The sequence below is a fragment of the Perissodus microlepis genome, chromosome 7, assembly GCF_051167445.1.
Source record: "Perissodus microlepis isolate ML-2025 ecotype Zambia chromosome 7, ASM5116744v1, whole genome shotgun sequence".
Lineage (NCBI taxonomy): Eukaryota > Metazoa > Chordata > Actinopteri > Cichliformes > Cichlidae > Perissodus > Perissodus microlepis.
The window spans coordinates 64,972,945-64,999,496 of record NC_140467.1 but is presented as its reverse complement, the minus strand read 5'-3'; the positions used below and the strand labels follow the sequence as shown (position 1 = coordinate 64,999,496).

General features: G+C 47.0%; 1 protein-coding gene across 1 annotated transcript; it reads left to right on the top strand.

Annotated features, from left to right (window-relative positions):
• Nucleotides 1-26,389, top strand: lamb1a (laminin, beta 1a). Its single transcript, XM_084936726.1, has 33 exons — nt 1-223; nt 898-1,097; nt 2,649-2,787; nt 3,705-3,778; nt 4,602-4,790; nt 4,881-4,944; nt 5,032-5,234; nt 5,837-5,957; nt 6,049-6,237; nt 7,168-7,344; nt 7,481-7,593; nt 8,279-8,358; nt 8,451-8,586; nt 8,758-8,916; nt 9,115-9,242; nt 9,462-9,582; nt 9,730-9,931; nt 10,484-10,627; nt 10,733-10,964; nt 11,045-11,208; nt 12,902-13,126; nt 13,214-13,428; nt 13,594-13,690; nt 14,583-14,952; nt 20,253-20,437; nt 20,561-20,802; nt 20,918-21,127; nt 21,205-21,349; nt 22,585-22,792; nt 25,403-25,544; nt 25,639-25,815; nt 25,891-26,050; nt 26,134-26,389. The coding sequence occupies exons 1-33, from the start codon at nt 193-195 to the stop codon at nt 26,271-26,273; spliced, it is 5,382 nt and encodes a 1,793-aa protein (XP_084792852.1). The 5' UTR covers nt 1-192; the 3' UTR covers nt 26,274-26,389.
• Nucleotides 26,390-26,552: the final 163 nt, after the last annotated feature.

Here is a 26,552-nt window from a genome sequence, read left to right as displayed (position 1 = left end):
GCTCCAACAGTTTGAACTGTTTAGTTCTTGGTGTTTTTCTCGCTGTGAGCACAACCACGTTACTCGGGCCGGATGTTTTAATTTGAAAGTCAGCCGGTCTGTTCGGAGGTGTCTGTGTGGAGGAGGAGTTTGAGGGGAGCTAAGGAGGTCCGAGGAGGTCCGGGGGGTCTTCAGACTGTGAGGATTTGCAGCATGTTTCAGCTTCAGCTCGCGCTGCTGCTCGGTGAGTTAAATAAAGTTTAACTTTTCCAATTTCAAACTTTCCTTAAACACGTCCTGTCGGATCGGTTTGATTTAAAACATCCAGAGTTGTATCTTCGTGTTTCTTTGTTGAAAATTACAAAATGCTGCTGCTTCCTCTCAGCCGCTCGTTTCATTCATGATAAAACAATCTAAAATGAAAATAAGTGTTAGACACTTTCAAACTTCGGGAAACTTTCAGAATAAAATGGGCTCGGAGGGCTTTTTTTTATGAGTTCTAGTGGAATAATCTTTAGGAATTTGTCGACATGTTTGATGTAAAAGAATTCAGAAGCTGATGATCATGAAACTCAAAGCAAACGCACACATTTTGCCAATGTGTGATAAATAAAGTTTAGTTTAAATCCGTGCAGTTTGTGTTTGTAACATGTGACTTTAAACATGTTTGGTCCTCTCAGAGATCAGTTTAGTGCGTAATCAGTAATCTGTAGACTGCAGATATCAGATAGTCACACGGTGCCGGTTTGACTCACTGATTTTTCTCTCCTCATGATGTCCTCCAGAATACAAGCCCAGGAGAAGCAGCTCTGGGTTTAGGTTCCAGTCAGCTGCGCTTTGTCTCTTTAATCGATAAATGTGGGCGGGGCTTCGTTAATCCTGCTCTCAGATTTTTACCATTAAAGCTTTTTCTCTCAGGTCTGCAGGTGTTTACCTGGGCTCAGGAGGGTGGGGCCGCGGACGACATCAGCCAACCCGAGCTCAGTGATGTGTGCACTGAAGGCAGCTGTTACCCAGCAACAGGAGACCTTCTGATTGGCCGAGCCCATCAGTTGTCATCCACCTCCACCTGTGGAATGAACCGACCCGAACCATTCTGTATCGTCAGCCACCTGCAGGTAAATTTAATGGTTAACAAGATCATCACTGAAGGTCTCAGACAGAAAAGTCCAGAGAGACCCAAGAAGAACACAACTGGGCACCGAACGTCTTATAAAAGGAGGTAAAGGCAACACAGGGGGCAGCTGTGGTTAAAGGGGCCCAGCAGATCACCCAGCAGGTCGCCCACCATGCTCCGCCCCCGGGCTCGGCCCTCAGTGCTCCTCCATGCTGCATGTCGGAGTGTACCAGTCTATTTAGCTCAACAATCACGAACTCATCACTTCAGCTTAGTCTTTAGCTTCTTTCAGATATACTGAAAATACTGTAACTTAAAAACTGAGACAAGTCGTTGGTGACCTCTGACCTCTAATAAGATCCTATATGAAGGATTCAGGATGAATTTTCCATTGAAGTCCAAAGAATGGGACATTTATGCTATGAGTGCTCAGGTAGTCTTCATACATGGATGAAGTGTAAGTGATCACTTCAGATGTCTTTATCGGATTAAACGTTAGGTGGTCTAATTAGGTCTGAGTATCGCTAAGAGTTCAGTGCAGCGCTTTTATCAGGGGTGTTTCAGTACCGGAGACTCAAGCGACGTTACCGGAGAATCCAGTATCATCAGACAAACTCAGCCATCCGGTTTAAACGACCTTCAGCTCAGTCCCACTCCGTGTGTGTGTTACAGTCTGAAGTGTTTCCTGTGCAAAATGAGCTCCCTATAAGGAAACCATGAGCGCTGGCTGCAGACAGATGTTTGTCCAGATGTTCCTGTGGAGAAAACACAGCAAACTTTGTAGGTCAAAGGTCACACTGTTTTCATCCAATCAAAAGTCAATAAACCACACAGGCTGATTGTAAACATCAGGTTTTAATGTTTGAGGCAAATGTGTGTGGACATGTGTCGTACGTAGATGATAACAGCGTGTTCGCTCTGAGTCGCTGACATTCTTCCGTCATGTGACTTTGATTATACATCCTCTAATTCCTTCCTTTCATTCAGTCATTCGTCCCAGATCCTCGCTCTGTGGTTGCTGCTTGAACATCACAAGCTATAAAAAGTATTGGTTGTTTTTATAATTCTGTCCAGAGGCAGCAGAGAAACAGGGACGCTTCAGTTCTCAGTCGGACTTGATGTGTCTGTTAGTGCTCCTCTATGTAAGCGCGGCGTGCAGCTTTTTGTCTTGAGTGGCTAGTAACACTGTTTCACTGAAAAAGCCCTCATCTGCCCCCCTTTGTCACCTCTGCACTGCATCGCTCGGGTTTGGTTTCCCCCCTGAGAGAAGTCTGAGCAGCTGAAACACGTTGGGCTGTCCGGGAATCAAGCAACTTTCTGACATCTCTTAATGACTGACGTTCCCGGAAGGAAGTTTTCCAAAGTTTTGTCATTAACTCAAAAGACAAAACCAGTGAAAAGCTTGCATTATTTCAGGTGAAATCAGACTTTTCATTTGTGGGAAGTTTGTGGTCAGAAAGTTTCCTCTTATCTCCAGTGACTTGCGGCACTGAGGAATCCGAGGAATTCGCCTCCTGTTAACCTTTTCCTCCCCCTCTGTCTCATAAACCAGGAGGAGAAGAAGTGCTTTGTGTGTGACTCGTCAGAGCCCTACAACGAGCTGGCCAATCGCACCGACAGCCATCGCATCGAGAACGTCGTCACTACGTTTGCCCCGAACAGACTGAAGACCTGGTGGCAGACTGAGAATGGTGAGGAAGAACATTCAGAGAGGTCAAAGGTCAGACGTGTCGTTACAGGTTTAAAGAGTGAGAGCTTCAGACAGGTTTTCACTGTCAGAAGAAAAGATGTTTGTGGCTAGGCTGTGTTTTATCACCCTCTATCCTCCACTCCTCCATGATTACAGGTTCTCAGGCTGTGGGGCGGGTCCCTGCTGGAGGCCATGTAGTTATTCCCAGGGGTGGGGGGTGTTCAGCTTTAAAAAGCCCAGCAGTGAGGAGGCAAACACAGCCGACCTGCCATTTGTCCAGGTTCATCAAACAGATAGTTTAGTTTTACTGCAGAACAAACCTCTTACAGGTTCATACAACACATTGTGCTCTTCACCACAAACCCAGTGTGGTAAAGTAACGCTAACCAGGCAGCTTCATGTCTTTGTTAATTTTCCATTACTCGCTGTATCTGTATGTCTGCATTGATTGGCTGATGGTAGGTGCTGTGAGCTTGTATTGTTGCCTCGGCCGAGCTCTGCTGCCCAGATGAACTCGCTGTTCCCGTGATGAGCGAGTGCGTCTGCACCGCGGTGTTTTGTGCAGAACCAGGTACTCGCTGCAGTGTTTGAGCTGTGGACTCCTTTATGGTGTCCGTCATCCTCTGACAGTGGGCATGTTAACACAGATGATCTGCTGTTACCTTTGGTCGTCACTCTTTGGAGTCCTGTTGTCCAATATAAAGCACCTTGAGGCGACTGTTGTTGTGATTTGGCGCTATATAAATACAACTGAATTGAATTGTTGGTTCTTGGACACAGATTTAGTTCTTTTCTCAGCTCCGATCATGTTAATGTGCAGCGACTGCAGTGTGTTGTTGATTTCTGGGCTCTTTAACCGATGTGGCGCGCAGAGTCTGATCTACAGAGTGTTGGTGACTGATGATCTGTTGTCTGTAGGTGTGGAGAACGTCACCATCCAGCTCAACCTAGAGGCTGAGTTTCACTTCACGCATCTCATCATGACCTTCAAGGTGAGTTCTACACATGCAGCAGGGGGTTCTGGGTAGTTGACAGGTGATTCTGGTCTCTTTTAATCTGAAGAACCAGGTGCACACAGTGATTGAGGAGTTGTTGTTGTGAGTTGTGTAATTGAAAGGACATAGCAAGTACTCCACAATGGGAAGGGTTACGACCAGGGCTGGACTGGTCGGGCATTGCGGTGAGCCGACACACAATGCAACTGTTTTCTCCCATACCTTTGCTGTGTGCTCACGTAGCTTGTAGAAAAAGGTTAGTGTGGAAGAAAGTGGAGCTGAAAGTCTGAGAAAACAATAAAATAATGAATTAAAGGGAAATTACTAACATGTTAGCTGCTGTTAGCTGCTGTTAGCTGCTGCACCCTGAACAGCAGTACCAGTAACAGCCAGTAACCAGACCTCACAATCACAGGAGGCTACAGCTGCACCAGCTGAGGAGAAGTGAGGAAGAGGAGGTGAACATGGTAAGAAAACAGATGGAGGGAATCGGGAAGACAGAGATTCAAGGATTCAGGCTGCTTTGACCATGAGTCACTACTAACAGCTTAAGTGTAGACTTTAATTATTGTCACATGCTGCAGTGCAACTAAGGACAACAACACCTGCACCAACCTGATTATGCATCAATAATCTGAAATCAAACAGAATGAAATGTTTGCATATGACGCCTCTGGTAGAGGACCCGGGCTTGAAGGATAAATCCTGCCCACAGCGCCAGAGGGGAAATCTAATTGGGCTTTTGTCAGTGATCATGATGCATAAACCAGATTTATGCAGTCCAGCCCGGGTCTTCACCACGCCATTTTTATTTCCTCAGACGTTTCGACCTGCTGCCATGGTGATTGAGCGGTCAGCTGACTTCGGGAAGACGTGGCAGGTTTACCGTTACTTTGCCTACGACTGCGAGTCGTCCTTCCCGTCCGTTTACCGGGGTCCAATGAGAAAGGTTGACGATGTCATCTGTGACTCGCGTTACTCTGACATTGAGCCATCCACTGAAGGAGAGGTACATCTGCTGCTCCTGCTTCTGTGAATAATACTAACATTAGTATTACTCACACTGCTGCGGGTAATGCTGTTTGTTTTTTTTCCTCAGGTGATTTTCAGAGTTTTGGATCCAGCATTCAGGATCGATGACCCCTACAGTCCCCGAATCCAGAGTACGTCTCCTTCTCTGCGTCACGGAGACTGAATAAGCGTAGGGGTGTTAACCAGTTATTGATGAATTTTACTGGTTCTTTGTTTAGACATGCTGAAAATCACCAACTTGAGGGTGAAGTTCACCAAACTGCACACGCTTGGAGACAACCTTCTGGACTCTCGTATGGAGATCAAAGAGAAGTACTACTACGCCATCTATGACATGGTGGTCCGAGGAAACTGCTTCTGCTACGGACACGCCTCTGAGTGCGCCCCCGTCGAGGGAGCTGGGCAGATAACAGAGGGCATGGTGAGGACGATTACGGACTGTATTTATATGGCCACGTTGCTATGACGACAGCCATGCGCATTAGGAGGTACCAGATTGTAACAGGAAGCCCAGTTGATCCGAGTAGGTGCTAATGGGAAAGTGGCTCCAGGGAGCGTCACGCAGATACCTGCCAATTAGTGTCTGTAACATCCAATCAAATCAGGGACTCTAATTAGCTGAGGTGAGGCCTAGCAGACAGCTAGCAGCTACGTCCACCTGTCAGTCAAAGAGGCCACGCCCCTAGTAATCAACACTTTAAGCTTAAAGCAGTTTAAACACGTGAGCAAACAGCATATCAAGTTGTAAACATGTTGACTTCTGCTGTGAAATTCAACATGGCAGTCTGTGGGGACCGAAGTGTAGGCTTTGATGCTTTGGCGTCGTTGTTCTTTCATAACCAGCTGAGCTGGTTGTGAAAGTAAACCATCACCAGCGTAGAAAAGTATAAAATCACACAGACACTGGAAGAAACGGTGCAACAGGCAACTGACTACATGGACAAAAAACCCCAAAACCCAGCTTATGACCAGTAATGTAAGCGAACGCTGATTGATTATTGATTATTTGTGACTGTGTTTCAGGTTCATGGTCACTGCTTATGTAACCACAACACTAAAGGTCTGAACTGTGAACAGTGCCAGGACTTCTACCACGACCTCCCCTGGAGACCCGCAGAGGGACGCAACACCAACGCCTGCAAGAGTGAGTCTGCACCGGTCCATACTGGGCACAGCCCATATCACTACTGGGAGTAGTTTAACCGTCCCCCCTTCTTCTTCTGTGGTGTCCTCAGAGTGTAACTGTAACCAGCACTCGGACTCGTGTCACTTTGACGGGGCAGTCTTTGCGGCTTCGGGAAACGTGAGCGGAGGAGTTTGTGACGACTGTGAGCACAACACGGCTGGAAACAACTGTGAGCAGTGCAAACCGTTTTACTACCAGCATCCAGAGAGTGACATCAGAGACGCCAACATCTGCCAGCGTGAGTTCATGGCCACTGTGACTCTAACAAACCGGTGGAGGCCAACAGATCACTGCCTGCAGCTCCACCAGTTATTCTAAGGGTGTTTTTTAGTGTCAGAGTTTGTAAACCGTCGTTACTTTACTGGTGCCAGGCTAAAAGTTAAAAGCATCTACCCAAAACTTCCATCGAGGTTGTTTTTTATGGCTCTTTTGATCATCTTCTTTGTTCTTTGAGGACTTTTTGTCCTCAATGTTTGTTTTCACATCAACAAAGAAACTGAATTGTTGGCTGTTTTCTGAGGAAGCTCACGTTTCATGATGACACAGGCAGACGCAGATAGGTTGTTTTGTCAGCAGGAAGTAGATTAAAGGCTGGATCTCAGACTAAACATGGAGGAGGAGGGTTTTTGATGTGACACATGAAGGTTTGTGGTTTCCCTCAGGCTCAGACCTGCCCTCCTCACAGAGGATCAGTTCAACTTAGCTCGCACATCCCTCTCTGAGGGCCGAATAAGCAGCACCTTCTGTTATTACTGCCACTGCATTTCTTTCATTAAAGTAGCAAAGGATTGTGGGTGATGTGACTTTAACGTTGTAGAGAGTTAAAATGTGCTCCAGAGATCAAAGATGGAGGCGGGAGTTTAATTTCCAGGATAAAAACGAATCTTATTTTCGGTCAAAGTCAGAAACGTTCACGGTTTTTATGATGATGTCATTCCACGGCACTTTTATGTCCATCATTTAACTTATTAAATTATAAAATGCTTCAACATATCAGAGACATGCCTGTGTCTGGGCTGGTGGTGGCGCTGTAGAGAAGCTCACAGTGTGTGAATCATGTCCTCGTCTGTCTGTGGATCCGTGTCACAGTCTCGCACCTAAACACGCCCTGTTGGCAAAGTTGCTCCTGTGGTTCAGGTTAAGCTGGCTAAACGTCCTGTTTCTGCAGCCTGTGACTGCGACCCCGTGGGCTCTCTGAACGGAGGACTCTGTGACGGCACGACGGACTTCCGAGCCGGGCTGATCGCCGGTCAGTGCCGCTGTAAAGCCAACGTGGAGGGAGAACGCTGCGAGCGCTGCAAGCCGGCGCATTTCGGGCTGAGCGATGAGCCTGAAGGCTGCAAAGGTACGAAACACCTGCAGGACCAGCTGACACCAGATTACTCCGACACAGACACCTCACGCTGGGACTTAGTACTGTTGTTATGAATGAAGCTGCGTTGCCTTGGTGATGTACTTTTGTGTGTTACTGTGTTGGACAGCGTGTACCTGCAGTCCTCTGGGAACTCTACCTGGAGGAAACCCCTGTGACAGAGAAACAGGAAGTTGTTTCTGTAAACGTCTGGTGACCGGGCGAGACTGTGACCAGTGTGTGGTGAGAAACCCATTCAGACCATTCATTCTGGTTAGACTGGAGTCAGACCAGCAGCAGAAGGAACATTCGTGTCGTCTCACACCTCACTCTCAGCTCCCGTCTCTGTAAGGCTGCGCTGTTTTCTGATTGGCTGGTTTTCACGAGTTGAATCTGTTGCAGAGGCAAACGGGATATCTTCTAAAGAAAGATCCCGTTCACACTGCAGTGAGTGCGACAGGATGAAGAAGGACCAGTTCTTCTTCATATTAAACAAAGCTCCCAGTAATGAGGGAACAGTATGTCATACAGAGCTGCTCCAGTCCAGTTAGAGGACAACCAGTTCACACCAGCAACAAAAGTCCTTAAAGGCGGCTGGCTTTGAACATGGGAGGGACGTTTAATGCTGCAGAGCCTTTGTTGTGGAGCCACATTCATGCTCTCCATGAAGTCATCGGGTTAATGTTTGCTTTTGGCTCTCTGCTGTTACAGTCAGCCTGAGCTTTGAGCTCTCAGACATTTACCCCGACGTAAACAGAAGACACATGTCAGGAAGTGAGGCGCGCGCGCGCGCGCACACACACACACACACACACACTCTCTCTGTAAGATCAGTCTTGTTTAATGAGATTTATGCAAAACACACTATACATCACATTAGTGCAGAGAGATGACTGTAAACAGTGTGTGTGTGTGTGTGTGTGTCCAGCCTGAACACTGGGGTCTCAGTAATGACATGGATGGCTGCAGACCATGTGACTGCGACCTCGGAGGCGCCATCAACAATCAGTGAGTTCAGTATTATGTCACATTTGCTCCGTCGGGAGTGGAACCAACAATTTTATTTTGTTGTGATGTTTGTATTTCCTGTCTGCGTGCAGGTGTGATCACGTGACCGGTCAGTGCGTCTGCAGAGATCACATGTTCAGCCGCCGCTGCGATCAGGTGGAGTCTGGATTCTACTTCATTGCTCTGGATCACTACACCTACGAGGCTGAGGATGCAAAGTTTGGACCTGTGAGTGTCCTTTCAGTCTCTGACCTTACACCTTACAGGTGGACCTGCAGTCTGTGAGGATTTGTTTCTCCTCCTGTTTGCTCGCACATTTCATCTCCATGTCAGTTCAGCAGGATTATGTGAGGCGTTGAGGGTATTCATCAGCTTTGTGTCTGCATCTCATCTCTTTAGGGAGTGACGGTGGTCCAGAGGCCACACCCTCAGGACCGTAGTCCCACTTGGACAGGCATCGGGCTAGCCAACGTACCAGAGGGGGCCTTCTTGGAGTTCACTGTGGACAACGTCCCTCACTCAATGGAATATGACATCCTGATCCGCTACGAACCGCAGGTGTGAGTCTGCCATTGAACGTGTGCGTCGTCATGTCCCGAATCAGTGGGAGAATTTTGCCGCTTATCTCGTTGTTGTAGCCTTTGTTGACCCGTGTACCTGCCTCATCTGTTAGCCTGAAAAAGAAGATAAACGTGCACGCGCCTGCTTATTTATGTGCACAGAGGTAACATCTCTGTGTGTCTGTCGGCTCTGCAGCTGCCGGACGTGTGGGAGGAGGTTCTGATGACGGTGATGAGACCCGGACCGATCCAGCCGGACAGCCGCTGCATCAACACGGTGCCCGACGACGACAACCAGATGATCTCGCTTCACCCAAGTTCACGGTCAGGAGAGAAGTTTCTAAATCGTGACAAGTTTTCGACAAGAACCCGGTCGAAGTGTGAAATTTAAGAGCACCGACTAGTTCCTGCAAGCCTTATCCCTTCTTCACCCAGCTGATCTCAGCCCATCATCCTGTCACGCTGACCCTCTGCGTGGCCTTTGTCTATCTGCTTATCTCGCCTTGCTGGGGTTTCAGTATCTAACCCGATCTCTCCCTACAGGTACGTGGTTCTTCCCAGACCGGTTTGTTTTGAATCAGGTCTGAACTACACCATCCGCCTCAGCCTGCCACTGTACGCTACCTTTGGGGATGTCCAGGTTCCATATACGCTGATCGACTCGGTGAGCGTGCTTAGATCTTCTACTTCAGGAAGTAGAGCGTGAAGTCAGTCAGTTTCTTCAGTGCAGACCAAAACCACATTCAGCTAGACTGGTTACAGAAAGTGAAACATGCTCATTCCTGACCTGGTTATTTGGGATTTTTCTCAGATCGTGTTGATGCCTCACTGTAAGAACTTGGAGATATTCACAGGCTCAGAGGGCGGGGACTCGGGCGGGAATGTCGCCTGGGAGACTTTCCAGCGTTATCGGTGCTTGGAGAACAGCCAGAGCGTCGTCAAGACGCCGATAACTGACATCTGCAGAAACTTCATCTTCAGCATCTCCGCCATGTTGCACCAGGGAGCTAAAGGTAGCACAGCTTAGCACTGTGACTTCACTTTAATGACCTTGCTTCCTGGCTGGAGTTTAAAAGGAAAGGGCTGCTTGTGAGACACTCAGGGCTTAGAGCTCAGGGCAGTGTCTGTATTTATGGTGACTTTGGAGGGGTTGGGGTTTCCTCACGGAAACAAACCTCCCGGAAGAATCAGAGCGTCAGAAAGAGAAGGGGAAAATATTTCTGCTGTCCAACTCTGGACAGGAAGGACTCCAGGAAGGAGGAACCAGAATCAGATTCAGAGAACCTTCCAAATATTGAAGTTTAAAATCTGAAACAAAAACCTCTTCCTCATTCCAACGCCGACCTTTGATCCCTCACATCTTTATCCCCTTCCCCTCCTCCCTGCTTCACGTTAATCTCTGTCACTCATCCTCTCACCATCGCCTTAGGCTTCACTTCCTCGACAGGACCCGGCAGGTTCCTCCTCCTCCTCCGCATTCCTTGCAGTCATAAATCTATTGTCACTGAGGCTTTAGCGTCTTCTCGTTATTCTGACGTGTCTCCTTGTCTGATGCCATTTCCCAGAATGCCAGTGTGACCCTCAGGGCTCGCTCAGCACCGTGTGCGACCCCCACGGCGGGCAGTGTGAGTGCCGCCCCAACGTGGTCGGCAGGAACTGTGACAGGTGTTCTCCGTCCACGTTTCAGTTTGGACCCAACGGCTGCCGAGGTCAAAACCACCTCCGCCTATAATCGATCAAAAATCTGTTTACAATCAGCGCTGAAGCTTTACTGACGCTGACCTCTGTGTGACCTCGTCGTCCGTGTCTTTCAGCGTGTGGGTGCGACCCTCAGGGTTCTCTCAGTGTGTTCTGCGATCAGTTGACCGGACAGTGTTCCTGCGTTTCGGGTGCGTACGGTCGGCAGTGCGACCGCTGTCTGCCGGGTCGATGGGGTTTCCCCGCCTGCCGCCCCTGCTTCTGTAACGGTCACGCCGATGTCTGCGACCCCGACAGCGGCCGCTGCATCGACTGCAGGGACCACACGACGGGACGCGCCTGCGACAGGTAACTTACCCACCGTCCGTCAGCCAATCGCCGTTGGGTTTATTTAGCAGGATGATGCCATTGGTGCTCTTGTCTTTCAGATGTTTGGATGGTTACTATGGTGACCCAGCACTGGGGTCAGGTGACCACTGTCGTCCCTGCATGTGTCCCGACGGCCCCGGCAGCCCGCGGCAGTTTGCAGGAAGTTGTTACCGCAGCGATGACTCTCAGCAGGTCACCTGTGTCTGCAACACAGGATACAAAGGTGAAAACTTTATTTACACAGACGCTGACACAGAGGTAAGACCTCATCACAGATATTTAGATGCAGACGCTTGGTTGGTCGCAGCGTCAGTCCAGCTGCCATGTTGGTCTGGTTGAGGCGGGGCTTCTGGTGCGCATCTGTTAAAATCATTGAAAAGCACGCCAACAGCTGTTTAAGTCTACTGACGACAGCATCGGCAGTATTTCTGATACTTTATCATCAGTGTAAAAACTTTATTAACACGTGTTGTGTATCGAGGTAAGCGCTGACGACACCGTGGTGCTCGGCGTGTGAGCAGAGACTGGTGACAGGTTACCCTTGAGCTGCTCGTTTCCACAGGAAGTATTCTTCTGCTTTATTTGGTGTGATCCTAACAGCTGCCACCTCAAGTCACTGGCAGGCTTTTGTTTTGAAGGGATCAGGTCTGTTATTACAGATTTCTGTTATCGGCACCTGAAATCAGCCGCTGACAGATGTCTGAAACATTGTTTCCTCTGAGACCCTGTGATCCCCTCTGATTGGCTGCCAGGTTTATAGGGAACCCCGGCTATTAACACATGTTTGCGCTAAAATATGCACTGTGCTTTCAATAACATATATGTGGTATTAAAATACGCCAAATGTTTTCCTTTTAAGCACATTTTATATAAAACCGATTTACGCACTGGAAATAGCTTCTGTTCAACGTTTCCAGTTTGAACCAGAGCAAACCGAGAGAGAGAAAGAAAATAGTCAACCAGCACTTAGTTTAGATGAAGATGAAAAGTGCTGCTTGACTATTTTCTTTCTCTCTCTCGGTTTGCTCTGGTTCAAACTGGAAAGGTTGAGCAGAAGCCATTTCCAGTGCGCTGCTAACTGTGAACTGCATGCAGTGCAACCGTATGACGTCACTACCCAGAGTGCATTGAGAAGTAAATAACAATGGCGGACTACTGGTAAATCGGTTTTATATAAAATGTGCTTAAAAGGAAAACATTTGGCGTATTTTAAATGGTAAATGGCTGTATTTGTATAGCGCTTTACACTACACCCAGTCATCCACACATCCACACACTGGTGATGGCAGCTACATTGTAGCCACAGCCACCCTGGGGCGCACTGACAGAGGCGAGGCTGCCGGACACTGGCGCCACCGGTCCCTCTGACCACCACCAGTAGGCAACGGGTGAAGTGTCTTGCCCAAGGACACAACGACCGAGACTGTCCGAGCCGGGGCTCGAACCGGCAACCTTCCGATTACAAGGCGAATTCCCAACTCTTGAGCCACAATCGCCCCCATTAATACCACATATATGTTATTGAAAGCACAGTACATATTTTAGCACAAACATGTCTTAACAGCCGGGGTTAACAGCATGAATCTCTGGCTGCTGATTGGCTGTTAAGTTTAAAACTGTATTTAAACAAAGTCGAACCTGAGGATGAAGCTCGATGTGAGGCATGTTGTTGGTTCAGGTTATGTGATGATGTCACACTTGAGGAACGATCACCTGTTGGTCATAAATGGTGTCTAGCTCTCACCTGGGGTGGCTGTAGCTGAGGAGCAGGTCACCTGGTCTTACTCAGAGTTTGGTGGTTCGATCGCTGGCTGCTCCAGCCTGCCTCCCAAATATCCGGGATGCATCCAGTATGAATTGGTGTGTGATTGTTATGCTACCTGTCTTTATAAGAACCATTTACTTGTCCTCTGCAGGTACTCGCTGTGACGAGTGCTCGCCTGCTTACTATGGAAACCCCGAGGAGGCGGGTGGGCAGTGTCAGCCGTGTCAGTGCAACAACAACATTGATATGCTGGACCCCGAATCGTGCGATGCCCGGACCGGTGAGTGTCTGCGCTGCCTGTACCACAGCGAGGGTGCCGCCTGCGAGAGCTGCACGCTGGGTTACTATGGCAATGCCCTACTCCAGGACTGCAGGAGTAAGTATGCTGGGGTTACCATGGTAACCATATTCACAGAATCAGGCGAACGATTGTCGCTGAACCTTGACGGTTGTGTACCCGCAGAGTGCGTTTGTAACCGGCTTGGCAGCGTTCCCTCCAGCTGCCCGTCCTCTGACTGTCACTGTGACCGCAGCAGTGGTCAGTGTCACTGTCTACCCAATGTGGTCGGCCAGCATTGCGACCGCTGCGCACCTGACACCTGGAATATGGCGACGGGCACCGGTTGTCAGACCTGCGACTGCGACCCCAAACACTCATACGGGACATCCTGCAATGAGGTGAGCAGCCCCAGGCGATTAACGGACCGAAAGTCCTCGAGGTGAAAACAAATGTTGTATTTCATTAAAGGTTTGTCGTGTGAGCTTTATAAACGCAGATCTGATGGAATTGTACTTCTGTGCTCCGTCAGACCACACGTCTGACTGTAGTTCGTTTGTTCACAGATCAGCGGTCAGTGTTCCTGTCACACCGGCTTCGGAGGAAGAACGTGCAGCGAGTGTAAAGAACTGTTCTGGGGAGACCCTGAGGTCAAATGTCACGGTAGGCTTACCATGCCATGTGCTCATGAGACAGCGTGATAGATGTGATGGTGTAATAAAAAATAAAGCGGACTCTTTTGAATTGTCAGTGAAGCTCTGAGACCTGGAACAGAGTCCCGATCTGTCAGGCCCCAGGTCAGAATCCGGTTCAGAGTTTCGGTGCAGAGTCTGGGACTTGTTTCTGACTGAGATCAAACTGCAGACGCTTTTACTGTGGGATCCTTTCAGCTCCCAGCATCCTCGGCTGCTGCAGCTCAAATTAAACCCAGATGTTTTGAGGCCCAGCTTCCACAGAGATGGGACCAGTCTGTCCGTCTCAGCCTCCAGAAGTCCACAAAGACGCTTTGTTCAGTAAAGCTGAAGGTCAGGAGGAGGAGGTCTTACAGAAACAAGGAGAAGAGAGGAAGAAAAACAGAACTGAGACAGCAGCCTGGAGGAACACAATCAGTCCCTTTGTTTGTTTTTTATCAGTTCACATGAGAGAGTAGCGCCCTCTGCTGGAGATGAATTAAACAGCAGTTTAGACACTGTGTTTCCTTCAGGTTCTTGAACTCGTCTCCTGTCAGAGCCTTCGGACAGAGCTCCACATCAGTCATCCAGACTAACCCTAAACCCTGTGACTCTCTGGCCTTTGAGGGCTTGCCTGGTCAGAGTGAATCAAATTTAAAAAAACAAAAATTAGCCTTAATTTGTTGTTCCTGCAGCAGAATAAAGCTTCAGATGTTTGATTGGAGCCAAATGCTAAACACATGTTCTTAATGTGCAAACAGAGGTGTGGTTGAACAGGAAGTCACTGTGAAACTGTGTTGGAGTTAAGTGTGTTTTTGTACTTGAGTGTGTCTCCTGTAGTCTGCCCTGCAGACTCTCATTGGTTATTGTTCTCGTCTCCTCAGCCTGTGACTGTGACCCTCGTGGGATCTCCGAGCAGCAGTGCAACAAAGTCAGCGGTCACTGCATGTGCGTGGAGGGTGTGTCCGGGCCGCGCTGCGACACTTGCGCTCGCGGATTCTCAGGAACTTTCCCCAACTGCAGCCGCTGTCACGAGTGCTTCGCCGAGTGGGACAACATCATTGGCCAGCTGACCAATCAGACACACCGCCTGGTCAACAAGGTAAACGCCCTCAAAGCTAGCGGCGTCAACGGGCCGTACAGGAAGTCCATTGAAAGCATGGAGAGGAGCGTTGCCGACATCCAGACCATCCTAGATGGGAATCCGGCATCACAACCGCTAACGGAGATCCAGGAGCTGCTGCAGGAGGCCAGGTGGGATTGCATTTATTCTGATTAATCTGTTTCTCTCAGACTCGGTCACCAAAAAGGTCAGGAACACCTTTTCTAAGTGCAGTCTGACAAATTTACACCAGAAAAACAGATACGCTGTTCGAGTGTCTGTCGACCACTCTGATGATCTCTGACCGTGCTGACGAGACCTGAACATCAGCAGAGGTGATAAAAGTACAGACATTCTGTACTTAAGTAGAAGTACAAATACTACTGTTAAAAAATACTGCAGTAAAAGGTGAAGTACTGTTTACCCTCCTTACTGTTGTCTGTTTTCATGATTTCAGACATCGCAGCTGGAAATCAGTTTTCTTCTCTGATGTGAGCTAATAATCAGCTATGTACCACAGGCCTTCAAGCTGGCTGTAGTTAAACCTTTACTCAAAAAGCATCTCTAGACCCAGCAGTCTTAGCTAATTATAGGCCAATCTCCAACCTTCCTTTATATCAAACATCCTTGAAAGAGTAGTTGTCAAACAGCTAACAGATCATCTGCAGAGGAATGGCTTATTGGAAGAGTTTCAGTCAGGTTTCAGAGCTCATCACAGAAACAGCTTCAGTGAAGGTTACAAATGATCTTGTCTCACTTATATTTCCTCTGTATAACTGAGACATGGTTAAGGGCAGGTGAGTCCAGCGTTTTCACAGATCTCTTACCGGAGGACAGCTGCTTTTTAAACTCTCCTCGAATATCAGGCAGTGGAGGACGACTAGCGGTTGATTTTAAGAAGCAGTATAAATGTAAACCACTGCCCTCATCAACATCACCTAGTAGCTTTGAACTGAGTGTGTTTGAGCTGGGTCGCTCTCACACAGTGCTCTGTGTCGTGGTTTACAGACCCCCAAATACAATCAGGACTTCTTAAATGACTTTTCTGATCTGTTGGCTGAAATTATGCCAAAATATGATCATGTCCTTATTGGTGGGGACTTATTCACGTGTGCTGCCCCGACAAGCCAATGGCAAAGGACTTTTTAAATCTTATTGACTCTTGATCTTGTGCAACCTGTGTCTGTGCCTACACAAAAATATGGGCACACGTTGGGTCTTGTTTAACTCATGATTTACCTGTCTCTAACCTAGAGGTTTGTGACATGGTCGCATCATAAGCCGGTCTTGTTTGAGGTTTCCCTTCCTTGTACCAAAGTTAATCCTCCTCCTGTTGTTGCTCGGTGCTGTCGTATTTTGAACCCTTCCTCTGGTTTACTCAGTCTGCCAAACCGTTTTAGATTCGGTGGCCCCCTTTTAAGCTCAGGCAAGTTAAAGCCAAATCTGAACCCTGGCTGAATGAAGTGTAGGAGAGCTGAACATAAATGGAAGAAGGATCAACTTCAGGTGTCATACCAAATATTACATAATTACTGGAATTCGTATCAGAAACATTTTGCTGCTATTATTCAGGCAAACTGCCATAAGCCTCATGCTTTATTTAAGACTATTGACGGGGTCCTTCATGCTCCACAGACGGTTGGTGTCGAGTCCTCTCAGGAAATTTGTGAAAACTTCCTACACTTCTTTATTGATAAAGTGCTATCTGCGCAGACTTCCCCGTCCATTCCCTGTCCTTAGCTCTGCCGTCTTTGACAGGTTTGAGCCAGTTTCTTTGCCTGCAGCAGTTGGTTTCTCACCTGAAGCCCTAAATTACTTCTCAGTAGACCCTTTGCTCAGGTGTAGGGCTGCCACAAACGATTATTTTGATAGTCGACTAGTCACCGATTAATTTTGCGATTAGTCGACTAATCAGATCATCATCCATTGGACGTAAAACTACAGCTTATTGCACCAGCAGCATCTGCTCTTATATAACTATCATTAGCTTACAGCTTTAAGTGTTTAAGGTATGTGCTAACTAAAAATAAAGACAAGATGATAGTTTATTAAATTTTAATGAAATTTGCAGATTGTTTAGGTGAAGTTTAATAAACTCAGCCGTCTGCTCCTTGATATCTAACATATGACGGGACACCGGAGTAAATTCTGGAGCATCTCACACTTCTGATAATCAGCTGTCTGCCTGACGTTTATTCAGCTGTGTAAAAACTATAACTTTGATCTCAGCCAAACCGATTTACTCAGGAACAAATAAAATACTAAAAAAAGCCAAACAATAACATTTTTAAGTTATCTAAGTGACTTATATATGTTTAACCTGAGTAGCGAAAGACGGCGGTGGGTTTGAAGCCGGGAGTCCGGTGTTCTCACGGCTCTAGTGAGCCTTGCCCCGGCTAGCTATCGAGCTAGTGGGTAACAGACGTCTCTGAAAACGTCGGAGCGCTTTTGAAAATATGTGGTGTCTTGATAAACTGAGCAGATATTTGAGGTTTACACAGCTACATTCTCGCCTGAAAATATGTTAAACGTTTATTTTGTGACCCAGAAAGAATAATAAGAGTAATATTAAAACTAACTAGCTGCCGCCATTGTTGGAAACTGAGCTGGGCTGCGCTATGAATTCTGGGACAGAGCTACTTCTTCTTCTTCGGGGTTTAACGGCAGCTGGCATCCTTGTACATGCAGTGCTGCCATCTTCTGTTTCAGTCCGTTATTACACTCTTAAATCCTACTACTTATTCCTGCGTCTTTTGTGATCTTACAAAGCTTCAAACGATGCGTCGACTATTAAATTAGTCGTCGACGATTTTGATAGTCGACGTAATCGTGGCTAGTCGACTAATCGTGGCAGCCCTACTCAGGTGTCTTGATGAAATAAGGGCCTGGATGGCTTTGAACTTTGTACATTTGAATGAGCAGAAAACAGAAGTGATGAGGCCACTACTATAGATCTTGGTTCGCTGGCACAGTCTGTTAAACCAGTCATCACTAATCTGGGAGTTAAAACGGAGGCAGATCTTAAACTTGAAAGCCAGGTCAGAGCTGTTGTAAGATATAACTTTTTTCATTTGAGCCAATTAGCCAAAATAAAGCCCATCTTATCGAAACGGCTTTGTGAGACAGTAGTCCACGCCTTTGTTACATCTAGGCTGGATTATTGTAACACACTTTATTGTGGGGTTAGCGATGCGTCCATTAGGTGTCTGCAGGTTGTGCAAAATGCTGCAGCATGTCTTTTAACTGGAACAAAAAAGTCTGAGCACATTACCCCCATTTTAATTTCACTCCACTGGCTACCTGTACATTTTAGGACTGTTTTTAAATCCCCCCACCTGGTGGGTAACAGGCATCTCCGAAAACATTAGACACTTTTGGAAATATGTGATGTCTTGATAAATCGAGCAGGTATTTGAAGTTTACACAGAAACATTCTCACACGAAAATATCTTAAAAGTTTATTTTGTTACCCAGAAAGAGTAATATTTCAAACTCCGCCACGCTGTGTTCCTCCGCCACTGCCTCGTTTGAGTTTTGGACAAAATGCATTCTGGGATATTGCATTTCGTCATTTCGAGCTGATTGGTATGGAAGCCCGTTTCCGCCACTAAAAAAAAAAAAAAAAAAGGATCCATAACTCAAAATTTCCAGTTACTTTCTCGAAATTTCGATTTATTAACTCAAAATTTTGAGAAAAGTAACTCGAAATTTCGAGTTAGCGCTGCCAATCAGTAATCTACGTGAATGACGTCATTTCCTTGTTACCCGGAAGCTGAAGCCCTCAGCTACAAATGCTACAGCTAAGCTACCGGTATTACATCCAGTCGTGAATGCACAGATTGCTGAGTGTTTTCAGCCTGGCTTCACAAATGATGAAATCCCTGTGTTATTAGCTGAATCACATGGTGTTACTATCAGCAAACGTACTCGCGAAAGCGCCAATTTGTTGGGATCCGTTTTTGAGTGCGCGTTCCTCTGCGCCATATGCTTCCGGGTCACAAGAAAGCGACCTCATTCACGTATATTTTTGATTGGCAGAGCTAACTCGAAATTTCGAGAAAATAACTCGAAATTTCGAGTTATGGATACTAGCTTTTTTGTTTTTATTTAGTGGCGGAAACGGGCTTCCATATATGGAGACCAAAACAGCCAATCAGATTTTTTTCTGCACAAATATAACGGTGTACAGAAAGAGTTGAGCCCGCACGGGCAGAAATGTTGAGAGCGCGAGCAACACATTGCGAACAAGTGCAAACGCAAAAACTGAGCGAGAGGGGCTGTTGTGTGTGTGTGTGGATAATAGCAAACACTGAAATACAGTTTTTGCACGCAGCAATGAATTTTGTTCACTCAAATTTAGCTTTTCTTCGCTCTAAATAAATTTCTCCTCAAAATGCAACACTTGCACCTGCAACCGTTTTTTTTTACGTGCGCTCAGAATAGTGGCACAAAAATAACGCCATATGCATGAAGTGTGATTTTTATCGTGGTGAAAGCAAAACCTAAGAGGGAATACATGACGATGTTTACGTGAAGCGAAATGTGAAGCGTAGTTTGGATCTTCCTTTGCTGCTGGTTCAGTCAATATTGTTTGGAGAGAGATAAAACCTGCAGCTTCTGAATCAGCGCAAAAAGGGCGTAAACACAAAGCGCGGACCCGCCGAAACATCAGAATCAGTGAGCTGTCGGCTTTCAGCCCCGACCGTGTCCGTGCCGTCGGGTGAGAAAGGCGACATCTCACTGATTCTGATCCGTCGGCGGGTCCGAGCTTTGTGTTTGCTCCCATTTACTGTTTTAGCTGTTTGGTGGTTGTTGAAATTTTGTGAGGTTTAATTCGAGATTCTGGCGTTTCGAGCAAAATAAATTAATATTTAAAAATTGATTCAGGATTTTAATGAATCGATCGTTATCCAAGCCAGAATCGATTTTAATCGAATAATCCACCCCTAGTGGAAGCCTATCCTTTTCCAGATTAAAAGTGAAATAATCTAGAATATTGTGTCAATTAAATTAGGTTAATATTTCAAAATATAACAAAACTTTTTTACAAGCCAGTAAAAATATACATGGGCCATTAGGTCATAAGAACTCTTAATTTGGGCGAATCCTCACCACCTCTAATTTAAACTACATATGTGCTCTCAATCTCATCTCCTTAAAGCTTGGGTTCTCTAACTGTGGCCTGCGGGTCGTTAGTGGCCCGTTCAAACATTGTTTTTGGCCTGTGGACTTTGAGAACTCCTGTCAGCAGAGGGTGAGAGTCTGCTGAGCTGGTAAAGGCGTGTGGCGGTCTCCGGTTAGCACTTCATCAGAGTGTTTTGGTGTTTTATGAGGAATCATTAATCTTGGTGGTCCAAAGATCCAAAGGCCGTTTGCTGAGAACACTTTTGTTGCAAGAACTCTGAGCACTAAAGCAGCTCATGCTAACCTCTGACCCGTGTTTGTCCCTCAGTGACCTGATGGGAGCCCTGAGCCACACATTGAACCTTACTGAACAGACTCTGGTCCAGGTGGAGGACTTGGACTCTGCTGCAGGAACTAAACTGGACACTGTGATGTCAGAGGCACAGAAACTGGAGGGGACAGTCCAGGAGCTCCTGGACCAGGTCGAGTTCATCAAGAACTCCGACATCAGAGGTAAAGGGTTAAAGGTCACAGGGAAAATAGGTGGGCCAAGGAGTACTAAAATAGGTAGTACAGGGATTTCAGAATTTAAATAAAGTTGCCTTCAGCTGATTTTGACTTTCTGTGTGTTGCTAGGTGCAACAGACAGCATCACTAAGTACTTCCTGCAGTCCCAGGAGGCCGAGGCCCGAGCTAACGCCTCCACCATCGACAGCGGCAGCCCGGTCGAAGCCTCTGCTGCTCTACGGCAGCTCACAGAAGACAAACTGAACCAGACCCGAGAGAAGTTCATGAAGAGACAGTCTGAGCATGCTCAAAAACTGGATGACCTGGCAGGAGAACTGCAGAGTCTGGACCTAGCAGAGCTCAGCAGCAAGGTGGGAGAGCGGCACAGGTCAGGTTGACAGAGTTCAGTGTATTACAAACACAAACGTTTGTTAGTTTCAGTATAAACGCATGAACACTGAGTGTTGTCTGTCCTGGTTCTGCCAGACCTGTGGCAGTCCATCTTTGGGTCAAGACGCATGTGGGTCTTCTTCCTGCGGTGGTCTGGGCTGCGTGAATCCTGAGGGCAGGGCCAGGTGTGGAGGAGAAGGCTGTAGTGGTGCGGTAGCAACGGCCAACAGTGTCCTGAGGAAGGCTCGGGACTCTGAACGGGAAATTGTCCATGCCATGGAGGAAGTGGAGAAGCTGTCTAAGATGGTGGGTGTGAGCCCTGCTGCTCCGTGTTCACTCCAGGTGAACTGTGCTGGGTTTTCTCACCTGAGTTTTGTCCTCAGGTGTCAGAAGCAAAGCTACAGGCGGACAAGGCCAGGCTGAGTGCTCAGAACGTCCTGATGAAGACCAACAGGACCAAACAGAAAGTTGACCAGAGCAACGAGGAGCTGCGCAGCCTCATCAGACACATCAGAGACTTCCTCACCCGTATGTGTCACTTCCTGTTTGGTTCAAATGTCTCCGTAGTTACGGTTACATCAGTTTTCCCAGAGACAATCAGGAGAGATCATTGGAAGGAAGTGAAATTGATTCATTGACATAAAGACTTCAGTTAAGGTATTTAGCGATTAGGTTCTGATGAGCCATTGAAGCAGAGCTGCATGCAAGCTGTGACAGGGACCCCGTAGAGTCTAGACATTGGTGGTGGAGATGAAGATGGAGGCTTGGATGGAGCCTGAGCAACATGGCAGAGGGTTAGGGGGGTGGGTTGCACAAAGGTGCACTGAGACTGAAAGTAGAGTCCAGGCTGATTAGACTACAGATGATTGGACTAGACCGGTAACGTTGTATCACTGTGAGAAAGTGATGTAATCGTAGATTAACCACCAAACAGCCGGACAGCAAACAGATGTGTGACTACAGATCTTCCTTGTTGAACTTAACTATAAGCTTCTTTTTATGAACGCCATGTCTGATGGTGACCATTATGCTCCCCGCCCTCTTCTCCTGAATGGAACGCGTTTTTATTTCAGGAAAAACTAAATCAGTCAGACTCTGTTTTTCCTGAATCATTATTAAACTGCTTTCATTTCAAAAGCAAAGATCACATTTCATGTTGAACAAACAGCCCTCTTACATAATATTAGCAGGCTTCTTACAGCCTGCTCAACCGTCGCATGACATTACAGGAAAAAAATCAATCCAGGTTATAGCCGACACCTGGATCCAAAGCTGCTTCCAGTGCTTAACACAACCAAAACTCCCTAACTGATGGAAAAGCAAAACAATGTTGAGTTTTGTTCTTGTATTTCTGCAGGTCTCATAGATCCTGTTTAACAAACATGAACTCAGAAGCTCTCTGTCTGTCTGTGCAGCAGCATTAAAGGATCCTAGATCATGTAGTGTACATGAAATCATCAGAAACTAAACCATCTACTCTTGTGTGTCTGGGACACTCTCAGAGGCCGACACGCTCACAGACTCGTTCCTTCGTGTCATCTGCTGCGTATGGCACATTAAAGAACCATAAAAACCTGCGTAGTGTAAGCTAACGAACGCTGAAATTATTTCTGATAACTGGTTTCTGATAACTTGACAAGCTTTCAGACACGGTTGGATAGACTGAGAATAATTTCAGGTATTTATTTTCATTGATCGGAGATTAAAAGTTCTTTTTAAAGAGGCTGGCTGCAGATAAACTGACTGCATTTGTGGCATTTCAGAGGACGCTGCAGATCTTGAGAGCATTGAACTTGTGGCAAACGAGGTTCTGGACATGCAGATGCCAACCACGCCAGCTCAGCTGCAGAACCTGACCGACGAGATCCGGCAGAAAGTGGGAGAACTGGGACATGTGGAAAACATCCTGCAGGAAAGTGCCGACGACATCCAGAGGGCCGACAAGCTGCTGGACGAGGCTCGCCAAGCCAGGTGAGATTTACCGTTCCATCAGTAATGTTTGCCTGGTTTGCTTCAGCTTCAGGGGATGATATCTTACAAGTTCTCCAGACTGAAATATGTCTTTCTTTCAGAAGGGATGAATGTTGTTGCAGCTCAACAGGATGCTTTTGGTAGCCATTAATAAGCTTCTGTCTGATATCTGAATTCATTCGTTCATAGTTTGTCTTCCTGGCACGGACCCAGCCTTTAAGTATACTCCACAAACTGATCCTGTTCTTGAATATCTTAGCCATTTTTCTCTCTTCTGTGACAACTTGGATCTTCTTCCAGACCTCTGCAAATCAGTCACATATCGGAAAAACTCGTGCTTGCGTACACTTGTTTGAAATTATTGTCTTGAAATATGCTGTTATTTTCTGCCGAGCAGTTATGTTTTTGGTAGTGTTTGCATGTAACCCATTCGTGTCCGTGATGAGTGAATGGATGAACCTTCTGCCCACAGCTGTACGCGTTTCTCTGCTCACACACAGCTACATTTGCTTTCCTTCCTTTAACCAGCGGCTTCTGAGATGAAGAATCTCTTCTGTGTCAATGCCCTGAGCCGACACGTGGGTGGGTTCAAGCCAGGAGACCCTGTGAGGCAGCAGTGCTAACCACTGAGCTACTTCACTGTGGCCAGTTTGGATTCAGGAGACAGACACTATCTCTACTTTCAAGATTAGGCTTCAAACTTTCCTTTTTGCTAAAGCATATAGTTAGGGCTGGACCAGGTGACCCTGAATCCTCCCTTAGTTATGCTGCAATAGACGTAGCTGCCGGGGATTCCCATGATGCACTGGGTGTTTCCTTTCCAGTCACCTTTCTCACTCACTATGTGTTAACAGACCTCTCTGCATTGAATCATATCTGTTATTAACCTCTGTCTCTCTTCCACAGCATGTCTTTATCCTGTCTTCCTTCTCTCACCCCAACCAATCACAGCAGATGGCCCCGCCCCTCCCTGAGCCTGGTTCTGCCGGAGGTTTCTTCCTGTTAAAAGGGAGTTTTTCCTTCCCACTGTCGCCAAAGTGCTTGCTCATAGGGGGTCATATGATTGTTGGGTTTTTCTCTGTATCTATGAAGCGCCTTCAGGCGACTTTTGTTGTGATTTGGCGCTATATAAATAAAATTGAATTGAAATTGAATTGGCTGCATTTAGCTACGTGCAGTGAATTAAAGCGAACCTGCCTACCTTCCTGTCCTGTCGGCCATGATCAGAGAGCTCAGCCTGCCTTTTTGTCAGAGTTTCTCAAAGTTTTAACAGCTGGTACAATGAATTAATGATTAATAAATATTGATTGCAGCACAGTTTGTCTTATCAATACTGCAGTACTTACTAACAGGTCAAATTTATTGATTAAAAGACCTGAACGTAGGGATGGGAATGGAGGAGAACTGGTTCCCAGTAGTCCAATTCCTTGTTCCTATCGATCACGCTTATCGGGTCTTGCAACCTCGCTACAATCAGCTGATTTCAGTTTGTGTGTCAGAGGAAAATAGTGGTGCCGTCTCCAGTGGGGACTTGACTTTTATTTTTATTGCATTAAAGGATGAGAGCACGATGGTAAAGTGGAGACTGCTCCAGGACAGAAACGGCTCCATTATGATGCTAACAGACTTCAGCTCTTTGCACAGACAGCATGCTAACTCTAAGCTAGCCAAGAACCCAGAATGATGCTAAAGCTGAGTGTGTGCAGACCTCAGCCCAGCACCCAGAGCCTGAACTTCAACAGGTAACAAACTGTTGAGCAGTCAGGCTGCAGCCTCTATCTGTTCATGCTTCTACAGTAGAATCACCATGACGACCGCTGTGTTCATACCTGACCACTAAGAGAAAGATGATGTGTGTCCTCATCAGGACAGGCTTCGTGTCGGTGTGGGGCTGAAGCCTCAGGTTTATATGATGAGATGATGAGTTTCAGTTTATTTTACGGAGAAACTTGAAAATAATGTAACAAATTTCTTTCTCCTGGGTGTAACTAAGTAACGTACTGCATTACTTTAAAGAAAAGTGTTCTGTGTAATATGTGCAATAATTACTTTGTTGAGTAACAGCGCTGATCACAACAAACACCTCCAACATGCACAAACACGTGACCCGCAGCAGGGGCGATCGTGGCTCAAGAGTTGGCAGTTCGTCTTCTAATTGGAAGGTTGCCGGTTCGAGCCCCGGCTCCTTGGGCAAGACACTCCACCCGTTGCCTACTGGTGGTGGTCAGAGGGCCCGGTGGCGCCAGTGTCCGGCAGCCTCCCCTCTGTCAGTGCGCCCCAGGGCAGCTGGCTACAATGTACCTTGCCATCACCGGTGTGTGAATGGGCGAATGAATGTTGTGTAAAGTGCTTTGGGGTCCTTAGGGACTAAGTAAAGCACTATATACCGCAGCAGGCAGTGTATGTGACCACACATCACAGTGAATGTCCATGAGTGTAATGTCTTTGAGAGGCTGCTTAGAGATGGTGGAGCCAATGAAAATCAATAGGAATCGAATAGATAAGTGATTTTGATAATGGAACTGGAATCACTAAATTCAGATTCCCTGGCCTACCTGAAAGTTTCACCTGTCCACTGAACCTGACCAGTTGTCTTCCTGCATTCCTCAGCGAGGAGGCGCGTGATGTCAGAGACTCTGTGGAGAAAGTGAAGCGAGCACTGGAAGAAGCTCAGAGAGCTCAGACGGCTGCCAGCAGTGCTATCCAGCAGGCCACGGCCAACATCCACAACACCAGCCACCTGCTGTCCTCGGTGAGTCTCACGGTTACTGCCTGTTTACTCTGCACACGGCTATTTCCTATCAGAAACATGCAGGTAACATGTCAAATGCCCGTGTTGTGTTCAGGTGGAGTCGGAGACGGCAGATGCTGAGTTAAAGCTTTCAAATGCCACCCAGAGGCTGCAGAAGCTCGAACAGGATGTGACGCTGCTGAAGGACAAAGCTGTGAACGTTACTCTTAGTGCCAAACTGACCAATCAGGAATCAGTGAGCGTCAGAAGCACGGCAGAGGAGCTGAAGAAGGTGAGCTCACCTGTGTGATCATTAGAGGCTTTCAGGTTGGTCTGTTTCCTTTGTAAAATTAGGTGTTTGTGTTAGGAGCTGGATGGCGAGCTGAAGGAGAAGTATGCCACTGTGGAGCAGCTTATTGGTCAGAAGACGGGAGGCATGGTTGACGCCAAGAAGAGGGCACAGTCACTTCAGCAGGAAGCCAAAGAGCTGCTGCTGCAGGCCAGTGACAAGCTGCAGCTGCTGAAAGGTGACACCACACTGTACTCCTACAGAAAATGTTTCAAGCTGAGCAGGCGGGACATCCCTTCATGTATGCTCTTCCCATTTCAGATTTGGAGAAGTCTTATGAAGACAACGAGCGCGCTCTGGAGCAGAAGGCAGAGCAGCTGGTGGAGCTGGAGGCAGCAGTGAAGGGGCTGCTGCAGGAGATCAGCCACAAGGTGACCGTCTACAGCACCTGTGTGTTTTAGGATCAAAGGTGACTGAACGTCTCGAAGACAAGAACTGCTCCACTTGTATTTTCTTCTATATTTTTTACTTCCATGTTTAATCCTCGTGTTAATCTCAATAAAAAGATCAAATCAGACTCAGTTTGCTGCTCATTTATTTCGACAGGTAATTTTACCCGATTGTCACCAGCAGTCGGTAAAACTGAACTCCTGGTTAAATATATAATTCTGCATATTTCCAGTTTACAGCAATAACACGTGAAGGGGTGAAAGTAAAGTATTCTATATATTGACGCCCTT

Excerpts from the sequence above, each read along its gene's own strand:
- lamb1a (XM_084936726.1), top strand. The coding sequence starts at position 193 with ATGTTTCAGCTTCAGCTCGCGCTGCTGCTCG. Across the intron at positions 224-897 it reads TCAGCTCGCGCTGCTGCTCG|GTCTGCAGGTGTTTACCTGG; the intron begins GTGAGTTAAATA and ends TTTTTCTCTCAG. Across the intron at positions 3,779-4,601 it reads ATCTCATCATGACCTTCAAG|ACGTTTCGACCTGCTGCCAT; the intron begins GTGAGTTCTACA and ends TTATTTCCTCAG.